This window comes from Gymnogyps californianus, chromosome 7, assembly GCF_018139145.2.
Source record: "Gymnogyps californianus isolate 813 chromosome 7, ASM1813914v2, whole genome shotgun sequence".
In the NCBI taxonomy this organism is placed as follows: Eukaryota; Metazoa; Chordata; class Aves; order Accipitriformes; family Cathartidae; genus Gymnogyps; species Gymnogyps californianus.
The window spans coordinates 601,660-622,533 of NC_059477.1; the positions used below are offsets into that span (position 1 = coordinate 601,660).

The window sequence follows — 20,874 nt, forward strand, 5'->3', positions numbered from 1 at the left end:
GCGCAGGGAGTTGCCCAGGCCCCCAGCCATGTCCACGCAGAGGGGATGTAGCTCAGCGGGAGAGCGCTTGCTTTGCATGTAAGAGGCCCTGGGTTCAACCCCCAGCATCTCCACCTCCTTTTGCAGTGGGTGCCCAAAAGGTGGTCTCATCGGGAGGTTGAAGCTGGGACGTCTCACACCCTGAGCGAAAATCATACCCCAAGACCAACGAGGTGGGGTGCGCAGCTGGGACCCAGCCCTGCCCGCCCTGCCAGCACAAGTGCAAGGGAGAGCACAGAGTTCCCTGCACCCGGGAGCTGCCGGTGCTGGGGGTCGGGGATACCCCCAGTGGAGGGTCCCCTTTTGCAGTTGGCATGGCTGGAGCGTGCTGCGGGGCTGTGTTTCAGCCTTCCTGCTGGGTGGCAGGGGTCTCGGTCCCCTTCCCAGTGCTGGGGTCGGGCCAGGACAGGAGGAGGTAAATGGAGCTGGGTGAGCATGGGTGTCACCAGCACCCGCTGCACTGGGGAGCTGCTCTCAGCCAGTCTCCCCCTCAGTGTGTCTCATGCACCTCTCAAAAAACTGGAGACTTTGGGGGTGCCTGAGCCCTCAGAGGCCGCGCAGAGATTGCTTGGGTCGGCCTTGGGCACTCATGGGTGAGCCGGGCAGGCGGGGAATGCCCTGGGGACCCCCGGGATGCTGGGGTGAGCAGAGAGAGCCGAGACAGAGGCAGTCACCTTGGGGCAGTGCAGGGGCTGGGGGCAGCTGGCAGGGCTCTGCCAGGAAAAGGGGAGGGGGGCAGCAAATCCCCGGAGGGGCTGGGACCCCAAAACCCAGCTGGTGCTGGTAGGGGACGTGTTGGGCTCCCCGTGCCAGGGGCCTGGGTCAGCACTGGGGGGGCTCCCGGTGGCAGATAGAGAAGGATTTGGGGGCTAGGGTACCCCAGACCTGGGGCAGCAGTGTGGGGCATGGGAGAGGGGGGGAGAGGGCAGGCAGAGGGTTAGGTGTGTTGGGGGGGGCACCCCACAGCAGTGGGGCAGGTGGGCGCCATGGCTCAGCTGGTTAAAGCGCCTGTCTAGTAAACAGGAGATCCTGGGTTCGACTCCCAGTGGTGCCTGGGCCTGGGGGCTATTTTTCTTCCCTGCCCAAAGCTGGGGGCACTGCTGGGGGTCTCTGCCCTGCCCGGAGCGCTAGAACCCCCCACCCCTTTGTCCCAGGCCACCCTGCTGTGGAGGGAAGGAGTTTCCTTCTGCTCCCTCTCCCTGGGGAGCTCACAGTGGAGAGATGACCCAAACTATCTCCAGACCCCAGGGGATTTGGGAAATAAAGAGGTACATCCAATGCTGGCTGGACCCCCACCATCTTTCCCATTCATTTGCACAACTGGTTCTGAATCATGCAGGAAAACCCTCTGGACGCAGGTTGGGGCGGCGGGGGGGTGATGGAGACCTGCAACAAGTAACAAAGCCTGGGGCACACACTTTTATGGCAAAAATAAATCCCACCTTGCCCTTTGCCATCCTCTGAATGCAGGGACAGAAGGGAACGTGGAGAGGGGCAAATGAATTGCAAACGCTCGCTCGCTGCCCTGCCCAGCTGCCCTGCAACAGGCAGGTGGGCAGCTGCCTGCCACGGCCAGGCAGGCGGGCTGCCAGGGCTCTGCCTGCCCAGCCTGGCTCTCCAGAGGACACCCTGAAGAACCAGCCACAGGTTTGCAGCCTTTGGTCAAAAAAGGGGAAAAAAATCCGCCCCAAAAAGACTGGAGCAGGGGACGAGGTGGCCGAGTGGTGAAGGCGATGGACTGCTAATCCATTGTGCTCTGCATGCGTGGGTTCGAATCCCACCCTCGTCGGGCCCCTGGGGACCCCGACCCCAGGGGAGGCTTTTGGTGGAGCCCCTGGCATGGCCGGCTTCCTCCTGCCTCTATTTCTGTTTTGCTCTGCCCTGTTAAATACACGCCTGCCTCCGGATTGCTGCTCCCACTTGCCGAACCTGCTCCCGGTTGCTCAGGGACCCACGTTGCCCTTCCGCGCAACGTGCCGGGCCCCACGCTCCCGTGCAGGAGTGGGGTGCCGTCCCCCTCCGTTCCCCAAGCCCACCCGCCAGCCGCCCTCCTGCCAGCCAGCTACGTCTTCTCCAGGAAGCAAAGCACCAAACCGTGCGCAGGGAAGGGCAGCAACCGGCTGGCCGCACTGGCCTGGCAGCGACGTGGGCACACCTCGAGCCTGCGCTCTGCTTTTTTCCCTTCCGCTCTCTGTCAGCCAATTTATTCCTGTCTGCCTCTCGTACACAAGCCCTGGGCATCCCTGTCGTGCCGATGGGAGCCAAAAGCCATCCCTGGACAATGCTGTGTCTTGCTGAGCCATCGCCACCGTCCTAGAAGTGGATTTTTCTGAGGATGGCATAGCTGCTGCGTGTTGGCAGCTCCCTCCTGTGTCTGCAGCAGTGCTTGCAGTGGAGGTTCCTGGGGAGAGGAAAGGGTGAGCTACTGCAAGATGAAGAGGAAAGAGGTAAAAAAACCCCGCCTGCTGAGAGGTTTTTAACTGCTGAAATCCCGGCGGTCTTGCAGAGAGGGAAGCCTTGCATTTCTCAGAGCACGTCTGTGCTTCGATGCAGCTGGGGAAACGTGTTGCGCCAGCCTTGCAGGTGCCTTCCCAGCTCCCACCCCTTCTTTCCGCAGATGAGGATGTGTCCAAGCAATGCCGTGGCTTGGAGGCAAGGCGAGGACGCTCAGGCTTAGCTGTCCACACTGCAAGCCCTGCACTGGCTTTTTGACCTTCCCTGGGGCCACATTTCCTTCCCCTGCCTTGGGGAGGTGCCCCTGGGGACCAGCTGGGAGCTCCTTCCCTCCGTCAGCCTCTCCTAAGCCAGAAACAGGGATTGGGATGCAGGGAAATACCAGCCCTCTCCCATCCTGCTGCCGTGAGACCCTTGCGATGCTTGGCCAGCTCTGCCGCCCTGGGAAAGGGGGATGTCCATGCCTGGACAGCCAGGCGCCCTTGCAAGAGGGATGCAGATTTCCTGGGGAAAAGGCATGGGTTTCGGTGCACGGGGGTTACAGCCCCGGAGAAACACCAACTTGCAGCTGGAGATGGTGAAATGGGAAGGGGCGGTGGGTGCAGGCTTCTCCTCGGGTGGTGGTGCATGGCACGGGGGCTGCTGCAGCAAGATGGGACCTGGGGGTTTGCAGGGCAGAGGCAGCTGGGAGAGGAGACAAGCTGACTCCCTTGGGACACCCTTCAACCCCGTTGGGCTGTGTCCGCCCCGGCACACACGTGCCCCTGCCCTGGTGCGCAGTGACGAGGCCTCCTGGGGGGTACGTGCCAGCCTCGGTGACGCTGTGGAGCATCAGCCCACCCAGGGACCCGGCAATTACAGGGGACGTGTGGCGGCATGAAACTGGATCATCTGCAGCCCCGGGGCGGCACACGGCAGCCGGAGCCTGGCTCTCCCAGCGGCACCGGCTGGGCTCTGCTCCCCGGGCTGCACACAGTGGCCCTGAAGCACCCCGAGTCTGCCCCGGCAAGGACACAGGCAACCAAGGATGCTGGGCGGCTGCGGTGGAGGGACAGCCACCCCGGGTGGGTCTGTCTGCGTCAGGATGCTGCCTCCTGGCACCGGGGTGTCCCGCTCGCCCATCAGCCGCCTGGGAGTGCTCCCAGCACGTCCTGCTGCTGGCAGGTTGGCTGCAGCCCCGGGGGCAAGCCCCGGGTGAACGCGCTGGATACAGATGTTCCTTGGAGATGGGATGCAGTGGGTCTGTTGCTGCTCCAAAATGTGCCTTCGCCTTTGGCTTTCAGGAGACTTTTTGGGGCAGGGGCAAGCTTCCACCCTCCAGCCGGTCTCAGAGACATCTAGCCCTTGGGTTGTTGGAAATCAAAACGCAGAGTGGTGAAATTGGAGTTGAGAAGTGCTGCTGGGGCTGGCGATGGGAAGGGAAACACAGCGAGTATCGATCCTGGGCCATGTTTGTCCTTGTGCCCTTATCTGCAGGAAGAACCCGGGCTGAGATGGCCACACATCCTAGATCCGTTGCAGAAGTTAAGAAAATGGGTCTGACGTGTTTGATTTGGTGAAATTTTCTCATTTTTGTGGCTCTTCCAGAGAAAGTCACGTCTCCAGCAGAAAGCGCTCATTCCTGGAAATGAGTAGGGGTTGGAAAAACCAGTCCTTGTCTTTCTCCCAGATACCTGCATCTCCAGGAAGACCTCTTCCCCTATGGTTTTCCTTTGTTTTCATCTCATTCATTACACAAATCCAATTATTTTAACTTCCTGACACGTGCCTTTTGTTTCCCCTGTCCCCTTCTCCAGGCAAAGGACTTGTTTCAGTACCCAGATCCACTCACATTCAACAACGTGCCCTCTCTAAGTGCCCCTGTGCACTTATTTCAAGTGTCGCTGCATCCGTGGATATTCTTCTGGGACACGACGGTCCAATGTGAGCAGAACCTCAAGTACTTAAACTGGGTTGCAAAACTGAAACACACAGTGAGGCTGCAAATCAGAAGATCCCAGCCTGTGTCTGTAAGCCTGGAAGGGAGTCCCCCTGGAAGGGCTGTTTTCCCTGGGATCACGGGAGTGCACAGAGGCACCAAAAAAAAAAAAAAAAAAAAAAAAGAGAGAGATGGAAGATGATTAGTGAAGGGGAGGAAACCCTGCTGGCAGAAGAAGGGTTTAATTCTTAGGCTGTGGGTCCAAGGTGCACCTGTGGCATCATTTTGTTATTCAAGAGCGGTGCAAAAAGCAGCAAGGTAAAGCTTAAAATAAAGCCTCATCTTTTCCTGCTCACCAAATTGCCGTTTAGGAGGTTGTGATGAACCCACAGCCTCCTGCCTTACTCCAGCAGGCTACAAGGTTGCTTCTGCCTGAAGCACGTGTCCTCCGCTGCACCTCGGAAAAGCTGATTTCCTCTTTCCCCTTCCAGAATGAGGTTAAAAATGGCTGGGCTTGACCCCACCACCTCTGAAAGGCTTTTTTGCCCTGGAGAGAGGAGTCACTAGGGACAATGCAGTGCTATCAACCATGGCTCTGCAAGGCCAAGTCACCCTAGGAACTAAAATGACCCCCAAAACCCTACGAGGCATGTCTTTAACAGTGATGCTGACAACCCCCGGCTCCACACATGCATAGTACATGTGCCCCGGTACTGCCATGGTTTATTCCGGGGCAGAAGACGTTTGTGCCTTCATCTGGGCTCTGCTGGCATGGAATGAAAAGCCTTCTTCAAACTTTCCTTGCCCCTAGAGCCTGATGGCTCATTCCCCTGCTTGGGACCACGTCAGCGACTCCCTCTCCCCAACATGCAGGTGACTCACTTTTAAGTGCAGGTCAGGACTTTTGTGACTCCCCGGCTGTTTAGCAGCTAACAGGCTCTCAGCAGAGCAATCCGGTGTCACGCCACAGCCTGTAATTAAAAATGTCTTGACGATGTCACTCCATCACAAGGAAGCATAGCTGTGAACTTCTGGCTCACCGCTGTTAGCATATCCAAAGAGCAGGATGGAAAGGCTCTTGGCGTCGGAAATCAGCTCACTGCGCAACATCAGTCAGTTTTGGTGTGCGTCACCTTCAGGGGTGGACTCCAGAGCCCGTCATTACTTCGCTTTTAAAATTTGATGTGCCTTCCAAGCAGAATTCATACCCCAGGCGTGAGGAATAATAACCAAAAAAGGCAAAATCCTCTAAGTGGATCCAAAAGCGTTAACAACTTGTTCATGCCAGGCTAGCTGGCCCGCGTCTGTAGCACCCGGGCAGCTGGGGCAGGAGAAATGCCCTCCGGCATTTTTCTCCCAGCCTTGCGGGGTCCCCCAGCACCCTCACCCCTGCAGCCCCCCTGGTTTTCCTGCCACTGATGAGATTGCTGATGCAGGGTTTACTTGCAGACGCATGTTTCTTGTGTTCAGCCTACATCCCCGAGCTCACCTCGGGTGCACTGGGGAGCCGAGTCGGTTGTGCTCGGAGGAAGGTGGGGAGCGATGCGCCAGGGATGCGCCTGCCCTAAATTCTGCTGAAGCACACTCCTGCCTGGTGGCATAAGAGCTAAAATGTACTTTGGCCTTAGGAAGCAAGGTAATTAATGCCTGTAGCCCGAATCATTTCAATCTTACTCAGTATTAAATGGAAGCAAAACATGACAGATGAAAGAGGGAACTGTTTAATCAGCCGGGGGAGCTTTCCAGGAGAAAACTGCCGGTTGTTGGGGAGTTTCAGGCTGAAGGTATGCACCCGCTCCCCCGGGGGCCGGGGCACCCTATAAAACCCCATGCGATGCCCAGTCCCACCACCCGCTCCCAGCTGCCGCCGCCGACTCTGTCTGGGTAAGTCAAGACAGGCTCCGTCTCCTCCCCACTGAGCTGTTGCTTTCACCGATGCCTTGTGCCCGGTCCTCCGCGAGAGTTCAAGGTTTGTTACCAGCCTCCCTCCCACCTGCGGAGGATGTTGGGGAAGGGTTTATTTCTGCTCCAAAATGAGGATTGCAAGGGGTTGCGGGACGCAGGGCTTGCAGGGTCCGTAACCACATAGCCGGGTGCATCCTGCATGGGTTTCCTCGCTGAAGAAAAAAAAAATAGCACATGCCCAGATTGCAGGGATCGATGTGTCCCTGTTTACGGAAGGGCATCAGAGGTCCCTTATATTTCGGGATGGGATAGCTCGGCTCGCGTTAAGTCCAGCTCGCTCACAATTGTGTTGATTTAAGTGGGTTTTGCTACAACTAGGTGCGTCTCAGCGAGCATTTCGCTTGCTGAAGGCTTGCTGTCAGCTTGAAGGGAGGCAGCGTGCAGGAGCGGGTCTGCTCTCAGCGCTCTCAGCAGCGGGTGCCTCCAGCTTGCCCAGACTTGCAGCTCAAACCAAACTCCCCGCTTTCTCCCGAGCGGTTTACGGGGTGAGGGAAGGGGGAAGCCGGCTCCTGCCCATTTGGAAAGCCTTCCTTCAGGGTTTCTAAACCATCCAAACTCACCTTCTAGCTAGCTTTCCCACACCTCTTATTACGGGAGCCGCTGAATGAGGGCTCGGCAGGGATGGACCAGCCTCTGCCTTGCATTTACGCCCTGGCTCTGGCTTTCAGGTGTACGTCCTCGCCGAGCGATGTCCTGCTACGACCTGTGCCTGCCCTCCTCCTGCAGCCCCCGGCCGCTGGCCACCAGCTGCAACCAGCCCTGCTTCCGCCGCTGCGGGGACTCCACCACCGTCATCCAGCCCCCCACCGTCGTGGTCACCCTGCCCGGGCCCATCCTCAGCTCCTACTCGCAAAACACGACGGTGGGGTCCACGGCGTCGGCGGCGGTTGGGAATTACCTCCGGTGCTGCGGGGTCCCCGTGGCCTCCGGCGGTCCCCGGGGGCGGGGGAAGGGGGGACTGCTGTGCCTGGGCAGCGGGCTGTAGGGGTGTCCCCGGCGGTCACCTCCTCCCACCGATGCCAGCAGAGCGGCCGCGTCGGGAAGGATGAATGAAGCACAGGACCAAGACTGGGGAAGAGGACTAAGGAAATACCCATGGGTTTCCCAGCGGTGGGGGGCACCCGCAGCCCCCCCCAGGAGGAAGGGAGCCATGTGAGCTTGTCACTCGAGACCGTGCCTCTGTATACCTTTCTCTCGCTAAGCCTTACTTTATATTTCCATGTAGGTGTCACACCCTGCAGTGCTACACAGCATTTGCTACTGGCTGGGCGAAAATGCTTATAGCAGGCTGTAGACGGAAGATGATAGTCACGGGGCGGTGGGGCAGAGGAACACCTTGCAGGGGTCGGCTTGTCCCGGAGCGGGGTTTATCCATTTCTTTACCGAGCGCTGGAAATGCACTTCTCATACTCTGAACTGGTTTATTCTCCTTCGCCTTCTCATTAAAGTCATGCTACATCATAGCCTGAGTCTTCTGGTGTTCCTTGTGCCTCTGGTCTGGAGGGGTAACCTGCTCTGGAGGCAACTTGTTGCTGGGGGGGGTGGTGGGGTGGGGTGGGGGGGGAGGTTTATTTTTCATCTGAAATGGGAGTTTCTGCTGCTCAGCTCCGCACTGTGCTGACGTGTGTGGTTTGCTGTGACCAGCCCGAAGGCAACTTTCTCAGCCTGGAAACCTCTCCTGCTGCCCCATAGCAAGCGCCTGCTTAGGGAGGACTTCCCGCAGGAGCAGACCTGTTGCCTGTTCCCTCGAGGAGGTGGGAACGTGAAGGTTTGACGTCTCAAACTGGCATTTACCCTGCGTTTTGCAGCAATTTTTTGGGTGAGCTGAGGAGGATGGATGTGGGGTCAGGGAAAAAAAAGGCAGAAGTGGGCTTCTTGGGAGATGCTCCTTTGGATGGTCATCTGGCACCCAACTCACCCAATGTTTTATGGGTGATGATGAAGAGTAAAGAATTCCTAAGATATACCAGGGCAAATCCAGACCTCAAGCATTAGGCTCTTTATGCTTACTCTTTACAACAGCATGTGGCAAAGGGGGCCTTATACAAACAAGTATGCACTGACTCAAACCTAGATAGCCCAGGTGCCAGTGAGGCATGTGAGGTGTCTGCATCTGGCTGTACCTCTTAACGAAGCAGCAGAAACGTTTTGTTCTGTGCTGCTGCACGCACGCATAGACATGCGTATGTACAGGCGCGACATTTGCCTCGAGTGAGCCCTGGGAATAACGAGCTGAATACACCCGTGTCCCCGTGCTAGCTCGGTATGACGGCTCAGGGAATGGCATCCCACCCTGGATACGGGTGCACCTTGTCCAGCAGCCCGTGCCCACAGTAGCATCCCCGGCCCCGTCAGAGAAAGAGGGGTGCTTGCGATGTGAAACGCGGTGCAGGGTTACCCAAGTATCCTCCGGACACACAGACATTCGGGAGCCCAAATTTGCTGAGACCTGTGACCGAGCGCTGATTGATCAGAGGTGCCGTGGCGAGAGGCGTCCTGGCATTTCTCACAGACACCGAGTGTGATGGACACTCAGAGCTGTGGTAATGCCATCAGGAAAAATATATAAACATAATAATAAGGACATGAAGAAGAAACTATAATTTCCCCGTGTGCTCCAGATACAGAGACAAGAGCAAAAGCTGGACCAGCGCTCAGCAGGGAGCTTTGCTCTGCTGCTGAGTGGAGAGACCTGCAAGTCCCGTGCCCCTGAGCTGGTCAGTTAGAGGAGGACAAGGACCATCCCATCCCTGGCCCCAGCCACAGCACAGTGATCTCCATACTGAGCTCTTCCCAAAGACTAGGACCCAAGACTTTAGTTGAACAGATTAAAGAACTGGACAATAATTGTTTTACAGGGAGGGGACGCAGGTGTCTCTGGAAAAAGATGCCAGGCTTTGAGTAAAGCCTCTTTTTAAGATGCCATGTATCATCAAGCAGAACCTTTTCAGCTGATGGAAGGAGGAATAAGAGTGCGACTAAGTCCTCCATGGGTATTGTTTAAGTCTTCTTTCATATCTTAAGCATTTTGGTAGCGTGACAATTTGCATAAAGCTTATGAGTGTTTATAAAGAGGGATTATGCTGAGCTTGAAAGCATGTTGGTCTTCAAAAGCCTTTGACCAAGCTCAACTGGTTTTATTGCTCAGGAGATCTTCACAGAGGCGCTCCTAATTTGGAGAAAATTTATGTGGCAATTGCTCAGCAGTCAGAGCACCAGGAGAAGACAGGTGTGGTCTCACATCCCTCTTCCAAGGACTGCTCAGATATTTTTATCCCAGCTCCAGAAATTGTCTGCGGAGATAGGATGCAAAATTCTCCTGAACGCTGCAATGAGGAAAAGCATTGGATTTCCAGCAAAAGCTTCGTTAGAAAGCCGTAGGCATCTGGGGCTTGTGCAACTGTCTTCCACCAGTCTGCTGCATAGGACAGTCCAGTATGGAGCCAGGGGAAAGACATAATGACATTTTTATGTGGCTTTTCACTGAATGACTCCGCTGGGGAGGTTATACAGATTTTTCTTCTGAAGATCCAGTGTCTCAAAGGAGACTAAAATCCACACAGGTCCTTGATTTGACTTGAAAATTGTGATGCCTTAGTGCAGACGGAGTTGGGGAAGTGAGGACCTCGGTGCCCCGCAGGGCTCCCTGTCCTAAGGGACCTGGCACCCTGTCTCCCACGGGTGCTGTGACTCCCGGCTGGGAGCCGTGCCGTCTTGGCTCCCAGCTCAAGAGCTGTCCTGAATTCGCTCCACCACGTATCCCCCGCCAGCCAGCGCTTGCCCAGGGCAGGACCCCACAGACCTGCTGATCAGGCCCTAAAATACAGGTTCCTGCAAAGACAGTGCAGCCAAAGGCCCTGGTGAGAAACAGGGAACTACATACCAAGGCTGAGATGAAAAATAATGCTTAGCGGGTGGAAGGATGCACATGGAGGGCAATAGCCGGGTCCTGGGGTTTGGTCCCAGCATTGCCTACTTATGGCTTTCAACAGCAGCAGCAGAAGCCTTTCTCAGAAAAGCCTGGAGCTTAGCCCAAAAGCAACCCTTTGGCCATGCCTGCATCTGTTGAGTTTCATGTCTTGTGCTCACCTCCCATCTTCCCTCACCTGCTCATGTCCTTGGAGGAAACCTTCTCCCTGCTGTCACTCAGCATCCGCCTCCCGCGGTCCATTGCTTCCTGGAGACCCCCATTTCCCTTCATTTTGTTTCTTCTGTCCTTTGCTTTGGTGAAGTCAACCGCACCAGCAGAAATTACAGTGCACGAATCACGGTGGGGTTCTCCAGCTCAACAGGGCCTGGGAAGGTGATGGTGGTAGCTCCCCATTGCAGGGTCACACCCATGGGGGTGTCGATCTCCTCTTTGGGGTGCGTGTAACCATGGGGACACCCCAGCCTGCACCGCCACATGTGGCAAATGGGCTTGCTCAGGTTCCTCTGCATTTGCCTGCTTGGGGAAGCCAACAGAAGCAGCCTGTGAGCTTTTCATATGGTGGTGGGTACTTTGCCCCCCTGGGGGCGGGGAGGCGGGGTGAAGTCATGGTTTGAGTTGGAACAAGTGGAGAAGCATAGAGAGTTATGGAAAAGGGAAGACTGGTGTGAGTAGCAAGCGAGTGGGACCATCAGGAGTGGAAGCCCCGGGTGGCAAGGGGCTGGAGATAGGGATGGAGGGATTGGTGGTGGCTGGATAATTGCTGGGTCTACACAATCCCAGCACATCTATCTGTGGCTTCTCTGCACATCCAGATGAGAAGACAAAAATCCCGGTGACTCACAGCAGTGGGACAGGATGAAGAGACGGATCCACCGCCTGTGCCTTTGCTGGGTTGCAAAAGGCGTATCTCCCACCCCAGCACCCGGGCGCCAAGCTGAGGGCAACGCCAGGAGGGTGAGCTGGCCTCAACAGGCAGCATCCCTCGTCCTCCTCGCTGGGGCAAGGACTCCTGGCCAGAGCGCTTGGGGACACACGTCCTGGAGCCAGCCAGGTGGAGAGACGGAGCCCCTGGAGCTGGGAGCCTGCAGGCATGGCAGACTGAGATGGGACTTGCTTGCCTATAAAAATCTGCTCCCTTGCCCACCAAAGCCTTGCAACGCAATTTCCCACCAAAGCAGAGAGGACGCCTGCTCGTAGGCTTTAGGAAGGGGAGAGAAAGTGGTTGCATGGCCGGGATAAGAGGGAGGAGAGGGCACCACCGAGAGGACATCCCACCCCAGGCACCCACGGACCGACCGCAGGGCAGGGGCTCGCCGCGGTTTCTCGGGGCACCCTCCCTGCCACGCAAGGGCCCTGCGCCAGCCTGGGGAGCCAGACAGGCGATGGCTCTGGCAAGGGCTCCGGTTCTTCCCCAGGGCTGGAAATCCCATAAAGCAGGAAAATAACAGGCCACCCACACGTGTGAGTCACGGGGGAAGAAGCATGCAAATCAAAAGGCACTGGCATCCCGGTCTGGCCTTCCTGGTGCTACCCGTGGGAGTGGGGCTCACAAGGCTTGCACCCCAGCGAGCCTCCAGCCCTGTTGGCTCCACCAGCACCGTGCCTCACCCTGAGCCCCAGTCATCACCAGACACCGCTCCCGGCTGTCCTACACCCCCTTCTCCTCTGAGATTCTCCCTCCGGGGAGGGCAGCCCTCGGGGAGAGACAGGGATGAGCGCAACGAAAGCGGAGCCCAAATCCCAACGGTTTACAAGGCCCTGGGAGTGAAATACTCGGGGATTTGAGTTTCAAACTCAAGAATTGTTCAATTAAATATTCCAGGGCTGTTAAGTCACGTTTGCTGAGAATTAGGTGTCTGCACGTTTCCCAAAGAGGAGAAGGGTGATCTGGTTTTTGCTGCGTGAGGTGGCTGTTGTTAGCACTGGATGCGTGGGGCTGAAGGAGTCGGGCAGCCGTGGGGGGTTATGTGACCTGGAAATCACGGGGGTGCAGCGCTCCCCCTGCCCGCTCCTCCCCACGCCTCCGTGATTTGCAGGGCAGGGGAGAGGAGCGAGGCTTGCCTGCGCTGCCTGTGGCTGATCCTTCCTCCCAGTTCCCACTGGGTCAGCTCGTGGGGTTTGGATGCGCCCCAGGGAGGGAACCCTTGCTCTGGCACAGCCTGCAATGCGATATAATTAGCATCGGAGGCTCGCTGCGGGCGGGCTGTCTGAAAATCAGCTCTTCGCCCTGTTCCCCCTGCGGCTGTCCTGCGTGGAGGGGGGTCCCCACCAGCTGGGGCTCCCGCAGCAGCTTGGCTTCCCACCCCAGCACAGCTATAGTGTCCTGGTTTCGGCTAGGACAGAGTTAATTTTCTTCCTAGTAGCTGGTATAGTGCTGTGTTTTGGATTTAGTAGAAAAAGAATGTTGATAACACACTGATGTTTTTAGTGGTTGCTAAGTAGTGTTTACACTAAGTCAAGGATTTTTCAGCTTCTAGTGCTCAGCCAGCAAGAAGGCTGGAGGGGCACAAGAAGCTGGGAGGGGACACCGCCAGGACAGCTGACCCAAACTGGCCAAAGAGCTATTCCATCCCATATGACATCATGCCCAGTATATAAACTGGGGGGAGTTAACTGGGAGGGGGGATCGCGGCTCGGGAACTAACTGGGCATCGGTCAACGAGTGGTGAGCAATTGCATTGTGCACCACTTGCTTTGTATAGTTTAATTCTTTTAGTATTGCTATTGTCATATTATTATTCTCATTGTTTTTCATTCCTTTCTGTCCTATTAAACTGTCTTTATCTCAACTCACGAGGTTTTTTTTCCTGATTCTCTCCCCTATCCCAGGGGTGGGGGGGCAGTGAGCGAGCGGCTGCATGGTGCTTAGCTGCTGGCTGGGGTTAAACCACGACACTATGGGCAGCCCTACCCTCAGGGACCCTGTCCAGAAAAAATCCCCCTGTCCTGCCCTGAAGCCGTCCTCCCAGTCCTACCCCCCACGGCACCCGTGGGAGCACCCGCACCGTGCTGACCTCCACGGTTGGCAGCTCCTGGGGGCTGGGAAAAAAGAACGGCTGGGGAAATTTGCCGGTAAACCGGCACTCACAGCTCCTGTCCCTTGTCCCAAGGCCACACCGGCACCCGTGTGGGGCAGGGGACAGGGAGATCGCTAGCCCTGGGACCATGTGAAATGGGTCTCTGAGGGGCAGCGATGGGAGATGGGGGCACCCAGGGGCCACCACCTTGTGCCCAGCACCACGGGTGGACGGAGCACAGGGGCCGAGGGCAGGGGAGATGGCTCTGCCCCGGCTCGTTGGTCTAGGGGTATGATTCTCGCTTCGGGTGCGAGAGGTCCCGGGTTCAACTCCCGGACGAGCCCTCCTTTTGGGCACCCACCTTCCCCAGCGGCGCGTGGGACCATGGCATAACCGGGGCATGGGCGAGGGCAGCAGGGCACGGCCCAGTGGGGTCGGTGGCCCATCCAGGCTGGGCATGTCCCCCTGGGCAGGATGGACCACCGGGAGCTGGCAGCGAGGTGCTGCTGGCGCAGGGGGATGTAGCTCAGCGGGAGAGCGCTTGCTTTGCATGTAAGAGGCCCTGGGTTCAACCCCCAGCATCTCCACCTCCTTTTGCCTCCCCAGAGCCCCCTTCCTACAGGCTGCTGGGCTGGCAGAGCCCCCCAGCCCCCCCCGAAAAGCTCTGGAGCTGCCTACGGGCATGGTTGGCCTGGGGCTGCTTCCCAGCACCCGCAGGCTGCAGGTGTGCTGGGGGAAAACCAGAGCCTCAGCTGCACCCCGAACCCCAAAACGTGGGGGGCAGACAGGCTGGGGGTGCAAAAGGGGTACAGCACCCCGGCTCGTTGGTCTAGGGGTATGATTCTCGCTTTGGGTGCGAGAGGTCCCGGGTTCAACTCCCGGACGAGCCCTCCTTTTGGGAACCCTGCTGCTCTCTGCAGGACCCGGTGGAGGAGGGTCAAGCCCTGGCATCCCCCGGCTGCCTGCAAAGAGCACCCCGTGATGTGGCCATAGGATTTCTCTTTCAGCTAACACTGGCGTTAGGAAGCTTAGATGCTGCTGCTGCGATGCCAGGGACAGTACACCCTGCCAGGGTATCCCCCTGGGCAGGGGGATGTAGCTCAGCGGGAGAGCGCTTGCTTCGCATGTAAGAGGCCCTGGGTTCAACCCCCAGCATCTCCACCTCCTTTTGCCTCCCCGTAAACTTCCAGTAGGAAACATCCCCTTTCTTGCTGCATGGGACATCCCCACAGCTGATCTCCCTCTCAAACCAGGGTTTCTCCTCCTTGCTCCCCGGAATCCGGGTGGCTGTTCCCTATCCCAGCAGAGCTGCCCACCGTGGACGTGGTGGCAGCAGGGCCCCGCTCTGCCGTCCCCCACTGCCCCGAAAGCCCCCTCCCCACCCAGGATGGGCCAAGCCCTGGCCACGGCCGAGCCGTGTCTCTTTGCCCACGGGCACCGGGCAGCACCTTGCTCCCAGCAGTGGCGGGACCATCCCAGCTGAGGGGATGTGGCCGAGCTGGGGAGGCCGCCCGTCCCCCCTGTGCCAGGCAGCATCGCCCCCTCCGTGCCCCGTCCCCGCAGGGGCTGTGCCCGGCGGTGGGTGCCCAAAAGGAGGGCTCGTCCGGGAGTTGAACCCGGGACCTCTCGCACCCTAAGCGAGAATCATACCCCTAGACCAACGAGCCGGGGTGCGCAGCTGCCCGGGCACCCCCACCCTGTGCCGGGCTCTGGGGTGCTGGGGGGGGCAGTGCTGAACAGGGACCCCAGGGTCCCAGGCACAGCTTTTTGGGGACGGGCCCTGCTGCCAGCCCCTGGGGAGCAGAGCGGGGCTGAGGGGGTGTGCGGGGATGCATCGGACACCCCGCAGTCTTCCCCCCTTCCCAGGAAAATGGAGCAGCAAGGACAGGCTGGGCAGGGAGAGCCAGGGGTGCACAGGGAGCCCCGCAATGCCCCAGGATGGGGCTGTGACGGCCCCGGAGCAGCAGGGGCACAGGTTCCCTCGGGGTTTTCCATGTTTTGCAGACCCGGGAGAGGTGAGGAAACAGCCGCCGAGGGGAGCAGGGTGGGGAGTGTGGACTACTTTGCTGAGATGCCGAGCGGCTCCGCATCATGGCCCTGTGCATCATCCCCGGGGGAGCTGGGGGAACCGATGGCCGGAGAGCAGAGGGGAGGGAGGGGGCAGCGCCCTGGGGCAGCCCCCACCTGCGCTGGGCACGGCTTGGCCTGTGCGGTGCCCGGGGCCGTGGGGGACAGGATCTGGGCTGGGTCCCAGCTGTGCACCCCGGCTCGTTGGTCAGGGGGTATGATTCTTGCTTTGGGTGAAAAGGTGAGAGGTTGCAGGTTGAACTCCCGGACGAGCCCTCCTTTTGGGCACCCAGCGCCCGGCTCCCGCCTGGCCGCTCCCCCCAGCACCAATGTTCACCCCAAGAGAGACCTCGAGCCCCCTGGGGAAGGGACACAAGGTGCCCCCACAACCCGCAGCACCCAGGCAGGCGAGTGAAAGGGCCGTGGCCCCTGCAGGCTGTGGGTGCCAGGAAGCAGCCCCAGGCCAGCCGTGCCCTCAGGCAGCCTCACGGCTTTTCTAGGGGGGTTCTGCCAGCCAGGAGCCCACAGGGAGGGGGCTCTGGGGAGGCAAAAGGAGCTGGAGATGCTGGGGGTTGAACCCAGGGCCTCTTACATGCAAAGCAAGCGCTCTCCCGCTGAGCTACATCCCCTCTGCATGGGCATGGCTGGGGGCCTGGGCAACTCCCTGCACACCCCACCCCTGCCCCACTGCCCACCGCTCACCCTGCTCTGCCCCCACGGCCCTCACCCCAGAAACAGACCCCCAGGGCTCACGCTGATGGCAGCACCCGCTCTGCTCTGCGGTGCCCAGTGCTGCCTCCAGCTGCCCTTTCCCACCCTTTCCTCCATCTGCCTCCCTGCCCACCCACCCACCCACCCACCAGCACCTCGCGGCCGGCTCCTGGGGGTCCATCCTGCCCATGGGAACGTGGGGCACTGACCCCCTGGGCCAGGCACCGCTGCCCTCGTCGTGCCCTGGTTATGCCATGGTCCCAGGCGCCGCTGGGGAAGGCGGGTGCCCAAAAGGAGGGCTCGTCCGGGAGTTGAACCCGGGACCTCTCGCACCCAAAGCGAGAATCATACCCCTAGACCAACGAGCCGGGGTGCTGCACCCCATTGCACCCCCAGCTGCTGCGCCCCACACACTTTTGGGGGTTTGGGGGGGCAGCTGAGGCTACGTGTGTCCCTCGGCACGCTCTGGGAGCAGCAAGGTCCCTCTTGCCATCCCTGGTGCACGGAGCCAGCAGCTGGAGGTGGCTGTGGGGCGTTAGTGCCCAGCATCTCCAATTCCCACCATCTCCGGGGGTTCTCCTCCTCCAAACCACCTCCCCGCCTCTTGCGGAGGTTGACATGGCCGGTGCTTTGCAGCATCCCCCCTGCCCTTCTTCCTCCATGGCCATCCCCAAAGCTGATGGTCCCCTCTGACCTGGCTTTCTCGTCACTCCCAGAAAATCCCTCTCGCTGCTTCCTTCCCCAGCCCCCCGCAGCTGCTGACCGTGGGGTTCGGGCGTTTGCAGGCACTGGGTGTCCCTGGGTGCCCCAGGCTGCCAGTGGGGCCGGGACAGGGTGCGGGGTCCCTGGGGCAGAGCAGGGGCATGGTTTTCTGGACACAGCCCCTGGGTGAGGGGCTGCCTGTAGCTGTGCCAGGGCGGGCAGCCGAGCTGCTGCGGGAGCCCCGGCTGCGGTGCCATGACGGTGCCCGCAGCCTGCACCGCAGTCCCGGGCAGAGCTGCCCAGCAGGGATGTCGCCCCCTCCGTGCCCCGTCCCGGCGGTGGGTGCCCAAAAGGAGGGCTCGTCCGGGAGTTGAACCCGGGACCTCTCGCACCCTAAGCGAGAATCATACCCCTAGACCAACGAGCCAGGGTGCGCAGCTGCCCGGGCACCCCCACCCTGTGCCGGGCTCTGGGGTGCTGGGGGGGGCAGTGCTGAACAGGGACCCCAGGGTCCCAGGCGCAGCTTTTTGGGGACGGGCCCTGCTGCCAGCCGCTGGGGAGCAGAGCAGGGTTGAGGGGGTGTGCAGGGATGCACTGGACACCCCGCAGTCTTCCTCACTTCCCAGGGCAATGGGGCGCCCGGGGGGGACTGGGACAGATTTTGAGGGCCAGGGCAGGGGGAGCCAGGGGTGCACAGGGAGCCCCACAATGTCCTGAGATGGGGCTGTTAAGGTCCTGGAGCAGGAGGGGCACAGTTATCCCCAAGGTTTTCCATATTTTGCAAACCCGGGAGAATGGGGAAGTGGCATTTTCCCGGGATGCTGAGTGGACTCCCCCACATCGCCCTGTGCCACGTCCCCGGAAAGCTGGAGGAACCGATGGCCGGAGAGCAGAGGGGAGGGAGGGGGCAGCGCCCTGGGGCAGCCCCCACCTGCGCTGGGCACGGCTTGGCCTGTGCGGTGCCCGGGGCTGTGGGGGCCAGGATCTGGGCTGGGTCCCAGCTGTGCACCCCGGCTCATTGGTCTAGGGGTATGATTCTCGCTTTGGGTGCGAGAGGTGAGAGGTCCCGGGTTCAACTCCCGGACGAGCCCTCCTTTTGGGCACCCGCCTTCCCCAGGGGCGCGTGGGACCATGGCATAACCGGGGCACAATGAGGGCAGCGGTGCCCGGCCCAGTGGGGTCGGTGCCCCACGTTCCCATGGGCAGGATGGACCCCCACGAGCCGGTAGCAAGGTGCTGGTGGGTGGGTGGGCAGGGAGGCAGATGGAGGCAGATGGAGGAAGGGGTGGGAAAGGGCAGCTGGAGGCAGCACTGGGCACCGCAGAGCAGAGCGGGTGCTGCCATCAGCGTGAGCCCCGGGGGTCTGTTTCTGGGGTGAGGGCCGTGGGGGCAGAGCAGGGTGAGCGGTGGGCAGTGGGGCAGGGGTGGGGGGTGAGGGGAGTTGCCCAGGCCCCCAGCCGTGCCCACGCAGAGGGGATGTAGCTCAGCGGGAGAGCGCTTGCTTTGCATGTAAGAGGCCCTGGGTTCAACCCCCAGCATCTCCAGCTCCTTTTGCCTCCCCAGAGCCCCCTCCCTGTGGGCTCCTGGCTGGCAGAGCCCCCCTAGAAAAGCCGTGAGGCTGCCTGAGGGCACGGCTGGCCTGGGGCTGCTTCCTGGCACCCACAGCCTGCAGGGGCCACGGCCCTTTCACTCGCCTGCCTGGGTGCTGCGGGTTGTGGGGGCACCTTGTGTCCCTTCCCCAGGGGGCTCGAGGTCTCTCTTGGGGTGAACATTGGTGCTGGGGGGAGCGGCCAGGCGGGAGCCGGGCGCTGGGTGCCCAAAAGGAGGGCTCGTCCGGGAGTTCAACCTGCAACCTCTCACCTTTTCACCCAAAGCAAGAATCATACCCCCTGACCAACGAGCCGGGGTGCGCAGCTGGGACCCAGCCCAGATCCTGTCCCCCACGGCCCCGGGCACCGCACAGGCCAAGCCGTGCCCAGCGCAGGTGGGGGCTGCCCCAGGGCGCTGCCCTCTCCCTCCCCTCTGCTCTCCGGCCATCGGTTCCCCCAGCTCCCCCGGGGATGATGCACAGGGCCATGATGCGGAGCCACTCGGCATCTCAGCAAAGTAGTCCACACTCCCCACCCTGCTCCCCTCGGCGGCTGTTTCCTCACCTCTCCCGGGTCTGCAAAACGTGGAAAACCCCGAGGGAACCTGTGCCCCTGCTGCTCCGGGGCCGTCACAGCCCCATCCCGGGGCATTGCGGGGCTCCCTGTGCACCCCTGGCTCCCCCTGCCCAGCCTGTCCTTGCTGCCCCCATTGCCCTGGGAAGCGGGGAAGTCTGCGGGGTGGCCGGTGCATCCCCACACACCCCCTCAGCCCCGCTCTGCTCCCCAGGGGCTGGCAGCAGGGCCCGTCCCCAAAAAGCTGCGCCTGGGACCCTGGGGTCCCTGTTCAGCACTGCCCCCCCCAGCACCCCAGAGCCCGGCACAGGGTGGGGGTGCCCGGGCAGCTGCGCACCCCGGCTCGTTGGTCTAGGGGTATGATTCTCGCTTAGGGTGCGAGAGGTCCCGGGTTCAACTCCCGGACGAGCCCTCCTTTTGGGCACCCAGCGCCCGGCTCCCATCCAGCTGCTCCGTCCACCACTAAAATTCACCCCAAGAGACAACCCGAGCCTCGTGGGGAAGGGACCCAAGGTGCCCCCACACCCTGCAGCGCCTGGGCAGGGCAGGGAAAGGGCCACGGGCATTCCCCGCAGGCTGTGGGTGCCAGGAAGCAGCCCCAGGCCAGCTGTGCCCGCAGGCAGCCTCAGGGCTTTGCTGGGGATTTTGGGGGCTCTGCAAGCCCAGCAGCTGGAAGGGAGGGGGCTCTGGGGATGCAAAAGGAGCTGGAGATGCTGGGGGTTGAACCCAGGGCCTCTTACATGCGAAGCAAGCGCTCTCCCGCTGAGCTACATCCCCCTGAAACAGCCTCTGACCTGGCTTTCTCGTCGCTCCCAGAAAATCCCTCTTGCTTTTTCCTCCCCCATTCCCCCGGAGCTGCTGACCGTGGGGTTTGGGGGTTTGCAGGCACTGGGTGTCCCTCGGGTGCTGTTGGGTTGGCGAGGGGGCCGGGACTGGGAGGACGGCTGTGGGGCAGACCAGGGACATGGTTTTCTGCAGGCAGCCCCCGGGCAGAGCTGCCCACCATGGACGTGGTGGCAGCAGGGCCTCGCTCTGCCATCCCCCACTGCCCCGACAGCCCCCTCCCCACTGAGGACGGGACGAGTCCTGGCCACGGCCGAGCCGTGTCTCTTCGCCCACGAGGCACCGGGCAGCACCTCGCTCCCAGCAGTGGCGAGACAATCCCAGCCGAGGGGATGTGGCCGAGCTGGGGAGGCCGCCCGTCTCCCCTGTGCCAGGCAGCATCACCCCCTCCGTGCCCCGTCCCCACAGGGGCTGTGCCCGGCGGTGGGTGCCCAAAAGGAGGGCTCGTCCGGGAGTTGAACCCGGGACCTCTCGCACCCTAAGCGAGAATCATACCCCTAGACCAACGAGCCGGGGTGCGCAGCTGCCCGGGCACCCCCACCCTGTGCCGGGCTCTGGGGTGTTGGGGGGGGCAGCGCTGAACAGGGACCCCAGGGTCCCAGGCGCAGCTTTTTGGGGACGGGCCCTGCCGCCAGCCCCTGGGGAGCAGAGTGGGGCTGTAGGGCGTGTGCGGGGATGCACCGGCCACCCCGCAGACTTCCCCGCTTCCCAGGGCAACGGGGCGCCCAGGGGGGATGAGGGGGTGCCCGGGGCGGGGGGCAGGTGTCCCCCCCGGGTGCTTGGGGATGGGGCTGTGATGGCCGAGGGGTGAAGGCGTTGGACTCGAAATCCAATAGGGTTTCCCTGCGCAGGTTCGAATCCTGCTCACAGCGACAGATTTTACCCGCTGCCCTGGTGCCCGCGCTGGGGGTCCTGGGGAGCAGCTGCCCGCCACCATGACGGAGTGCTGGTGGTCCTGTTGCTGTCCCTTGGGCAGGAGCAGGCTGTCCCATCTGGTAGGCACAGCATGATGCTGGGTGCAGCAGATTCTTTTCTTCATGTGGCATCACCTTCTCCTAGCATGTA

At 60.8% G+C, this 20,874-nt stretch overlaps 1 protein-coding gene and 16 non-coding genes across 17 annotated transcripts; 11 read left to right on the plus strand and 6 right to left on the minus strand.

The window, feature by feature from the left end:
- Nucleotides 1-41: 41 nt before the first annotated feature.
- Nucleotides 42-113, plus strand: TRNAA-UGC (transfer RNA alanine (anticodon UGC)). The gene has a single exon. It is a non-coding gene; the product is annotated as a tRNA-Ala (tRNA).
- A 906-nt stretch (nt 114-1,019) lies between these two features.
- Nucleotides 1,020-1,093, plus strand: TRNAT-AGU (transfer RNA threonine (anticodon AGU)). Its single transcript has one exon. It is a non-coding gene; the product is annotated as a tRNA-Thr (tRNA).
- A 653-nt stretch (nt 1,094-1,746) lies between these two features.
- TRNAS-GCU (transfer RNA serine (anticodon GCU)) lies at nt 1,747-1,828 on the plus strand. The gene has a single exon. It is a non-coding gene; the product is annotated as a tRNA-Ser (tRNA).
- A 4,518-nt stretch (nt 1,829-6,346) lies between these two features.
- LOC127018734 (feather beta keratin-like) lies at nt 6,347-7,361 on the plus strand. The gene is made up of 2 exons (XM_050900484.1): nt 6,347-6,380; nt 7,045-7,361. The coding sequence occupies exons 1-2, from the start codon at nt 6,347-6,349 to the stop codon at nt 7,359-7,361; spliced, it is 351 nt and encodes a 116-aa protein (XP_050756441.1).
- A 6,235-nt stretch (nt 7,362-13,596) lies between these two features.
- On the plus strand, nt 13,597-13,668 carry TRNAP-CGG (transfer RNA proline (anticodon CGG)). Its single transcript has one exon. It is a non-coding gene; the product is annotated as a tRNA-Pro (tRNA).
- A 171-nt stretch (nt 13,669-13,839) lies between these two features.
- TRNAA-UGC (transfer RNA alanine (anticodon UGC)) lies at nt 13,840-13,911 on the plus strand. The gene has a single exon. It is a non-coding gene; the product is annotated as a tRNA-Ala (tRNA).
- Nucleotides 13,912-14,142: 231 nt separating this feature from the next.
- Nucleotides 14,143-14,214, plus strand: TRNAP-UGG (transfer RNA proline (anticodon UGG)). Its single transcript has one exon. It is a non-coding gene; the product is annotated as a tRNA-Pro (tRNA).
- Nucleotides 14,215-14,413: 199 nt separating this feature from the next.
- On the plus strand, nt 14,414-14,485 carry TRNAA-CGC (transfer RNA alanine (anticodon CGC)). The gene has a single exon. It is a non-coding gene; the product is annotated as a tRNA-Ala (tRNA).
- Nucleotides 14,486-14,919: 434 nt separating this feature from the next.
- Nucleotides 14,920-14,991, minus strand: TRNAP-AGG (transfer RNA proline (anticodon AGG)). The gene has a single exon. It is a non-coding gene; the product is annotated as a tRNA-Pro (tRNA).
- Nucleotides 14,992-15,948: 957 nt separating this feature from the next.
- TRNAA-UGC (transfer RNA alanine (anticodon UGC)) lies at nt 15,949-16,020 on the minus strand. The gene has a single exon. It is a non-coding gene; the product is annotated as a tRNA-Ala (tRNA).
- A 378-nt stretch (nt 16,021-16,398) lies between these two features.
- Nucleotides 16,399-16,470, minus strand: TRNAP-UGG (transfer RNA proline (anticodon UGG)). Its single transcript has one exon. It is a non-coding gene; the product is annotated as a tRNA-Pro (tRNA).
- Nucleotides 16,471-17,159: 689 nt separating this feature from the next.
- TRNAP-AGG (transfer RNA proline (anticodon AGG)) lies at nt 17,160-17,231 on the minus strand. The gene has a single exon. It is a non-coding gene; the product is annotated as a tRNA-Pro (tRNA).
- A 1,045-nt stretch (nt 17,232-18,276) lies between these two features.
- Nucleotides 18,277-18,348, plus strand: TRNAA-UGC (transfer RNA alanine (anticodon UGC)). Its single transcript has one exon. It is a non-coding gene; the product is annotated as a tRNA-Ala (tRNA).
- A 958-nt stretch (nt 18,349-19,306) lies between these two features.
- On the plus strand, nt 19,307-19,378 carry TRNAP-AGG (transfer RNA proline (anticodon AGG)). Its single transcript has one exon. It is a non-coding gene; the product is annotated as a tRNA-Pro (tRNA).
- Nucleotides 19,379-19,671: 293 nt separating this feature from the next.
- Nucleotides 19,672-19,743, minus strand: TRNAA-CGC (transfer RNA alanine (anticodon CGC)). The gene has a single exon. It is a non-coding gene; the product is annotated as a tRNA-Ala (tRNA).
- A 506-nt stretch (nt 19,744-20,249) lies between these two features.
- On the minus strand, nt 20,250-20,321 carry TRNAP-AGG (transfer RNA proline (anticodon AGG)). Its single transcript has one exon. It is a non-coding gene; the product is annotated as a tRNA-Pro (tRNA).
- Nucleotides 20,322-20,599: 278 nt separating this feature from the next.
- On the plus strand, nt 20,600-20,681 carry TRNAS-CGA (transfer RNA serine (anticodon CGA)). Its single transcript has one exon. It is a non-coding gene; the product is annotated as a tRNA-Ser (tRNA).
- Nucleotides 20,682-20,874: the final 193 nt, after the last annotated feature.

Bases quoted from the DNA above. Each gene is read 5' to 3' on its own strand.
- LOC127018734 (XM_050900484.1), top strand. From the start codon at position 6,347: ATGCCTTGTGCCCGGTCCTCCGCGAGAGTTCAAG. The intron at 6,381-7,044 runs GTTTGTTACCAG...TCTGGCTTTCAG, and splicing joins GTCCTCCGCGAGAGTTCAAG to GTGTACGTCCTCGCCGAGCG.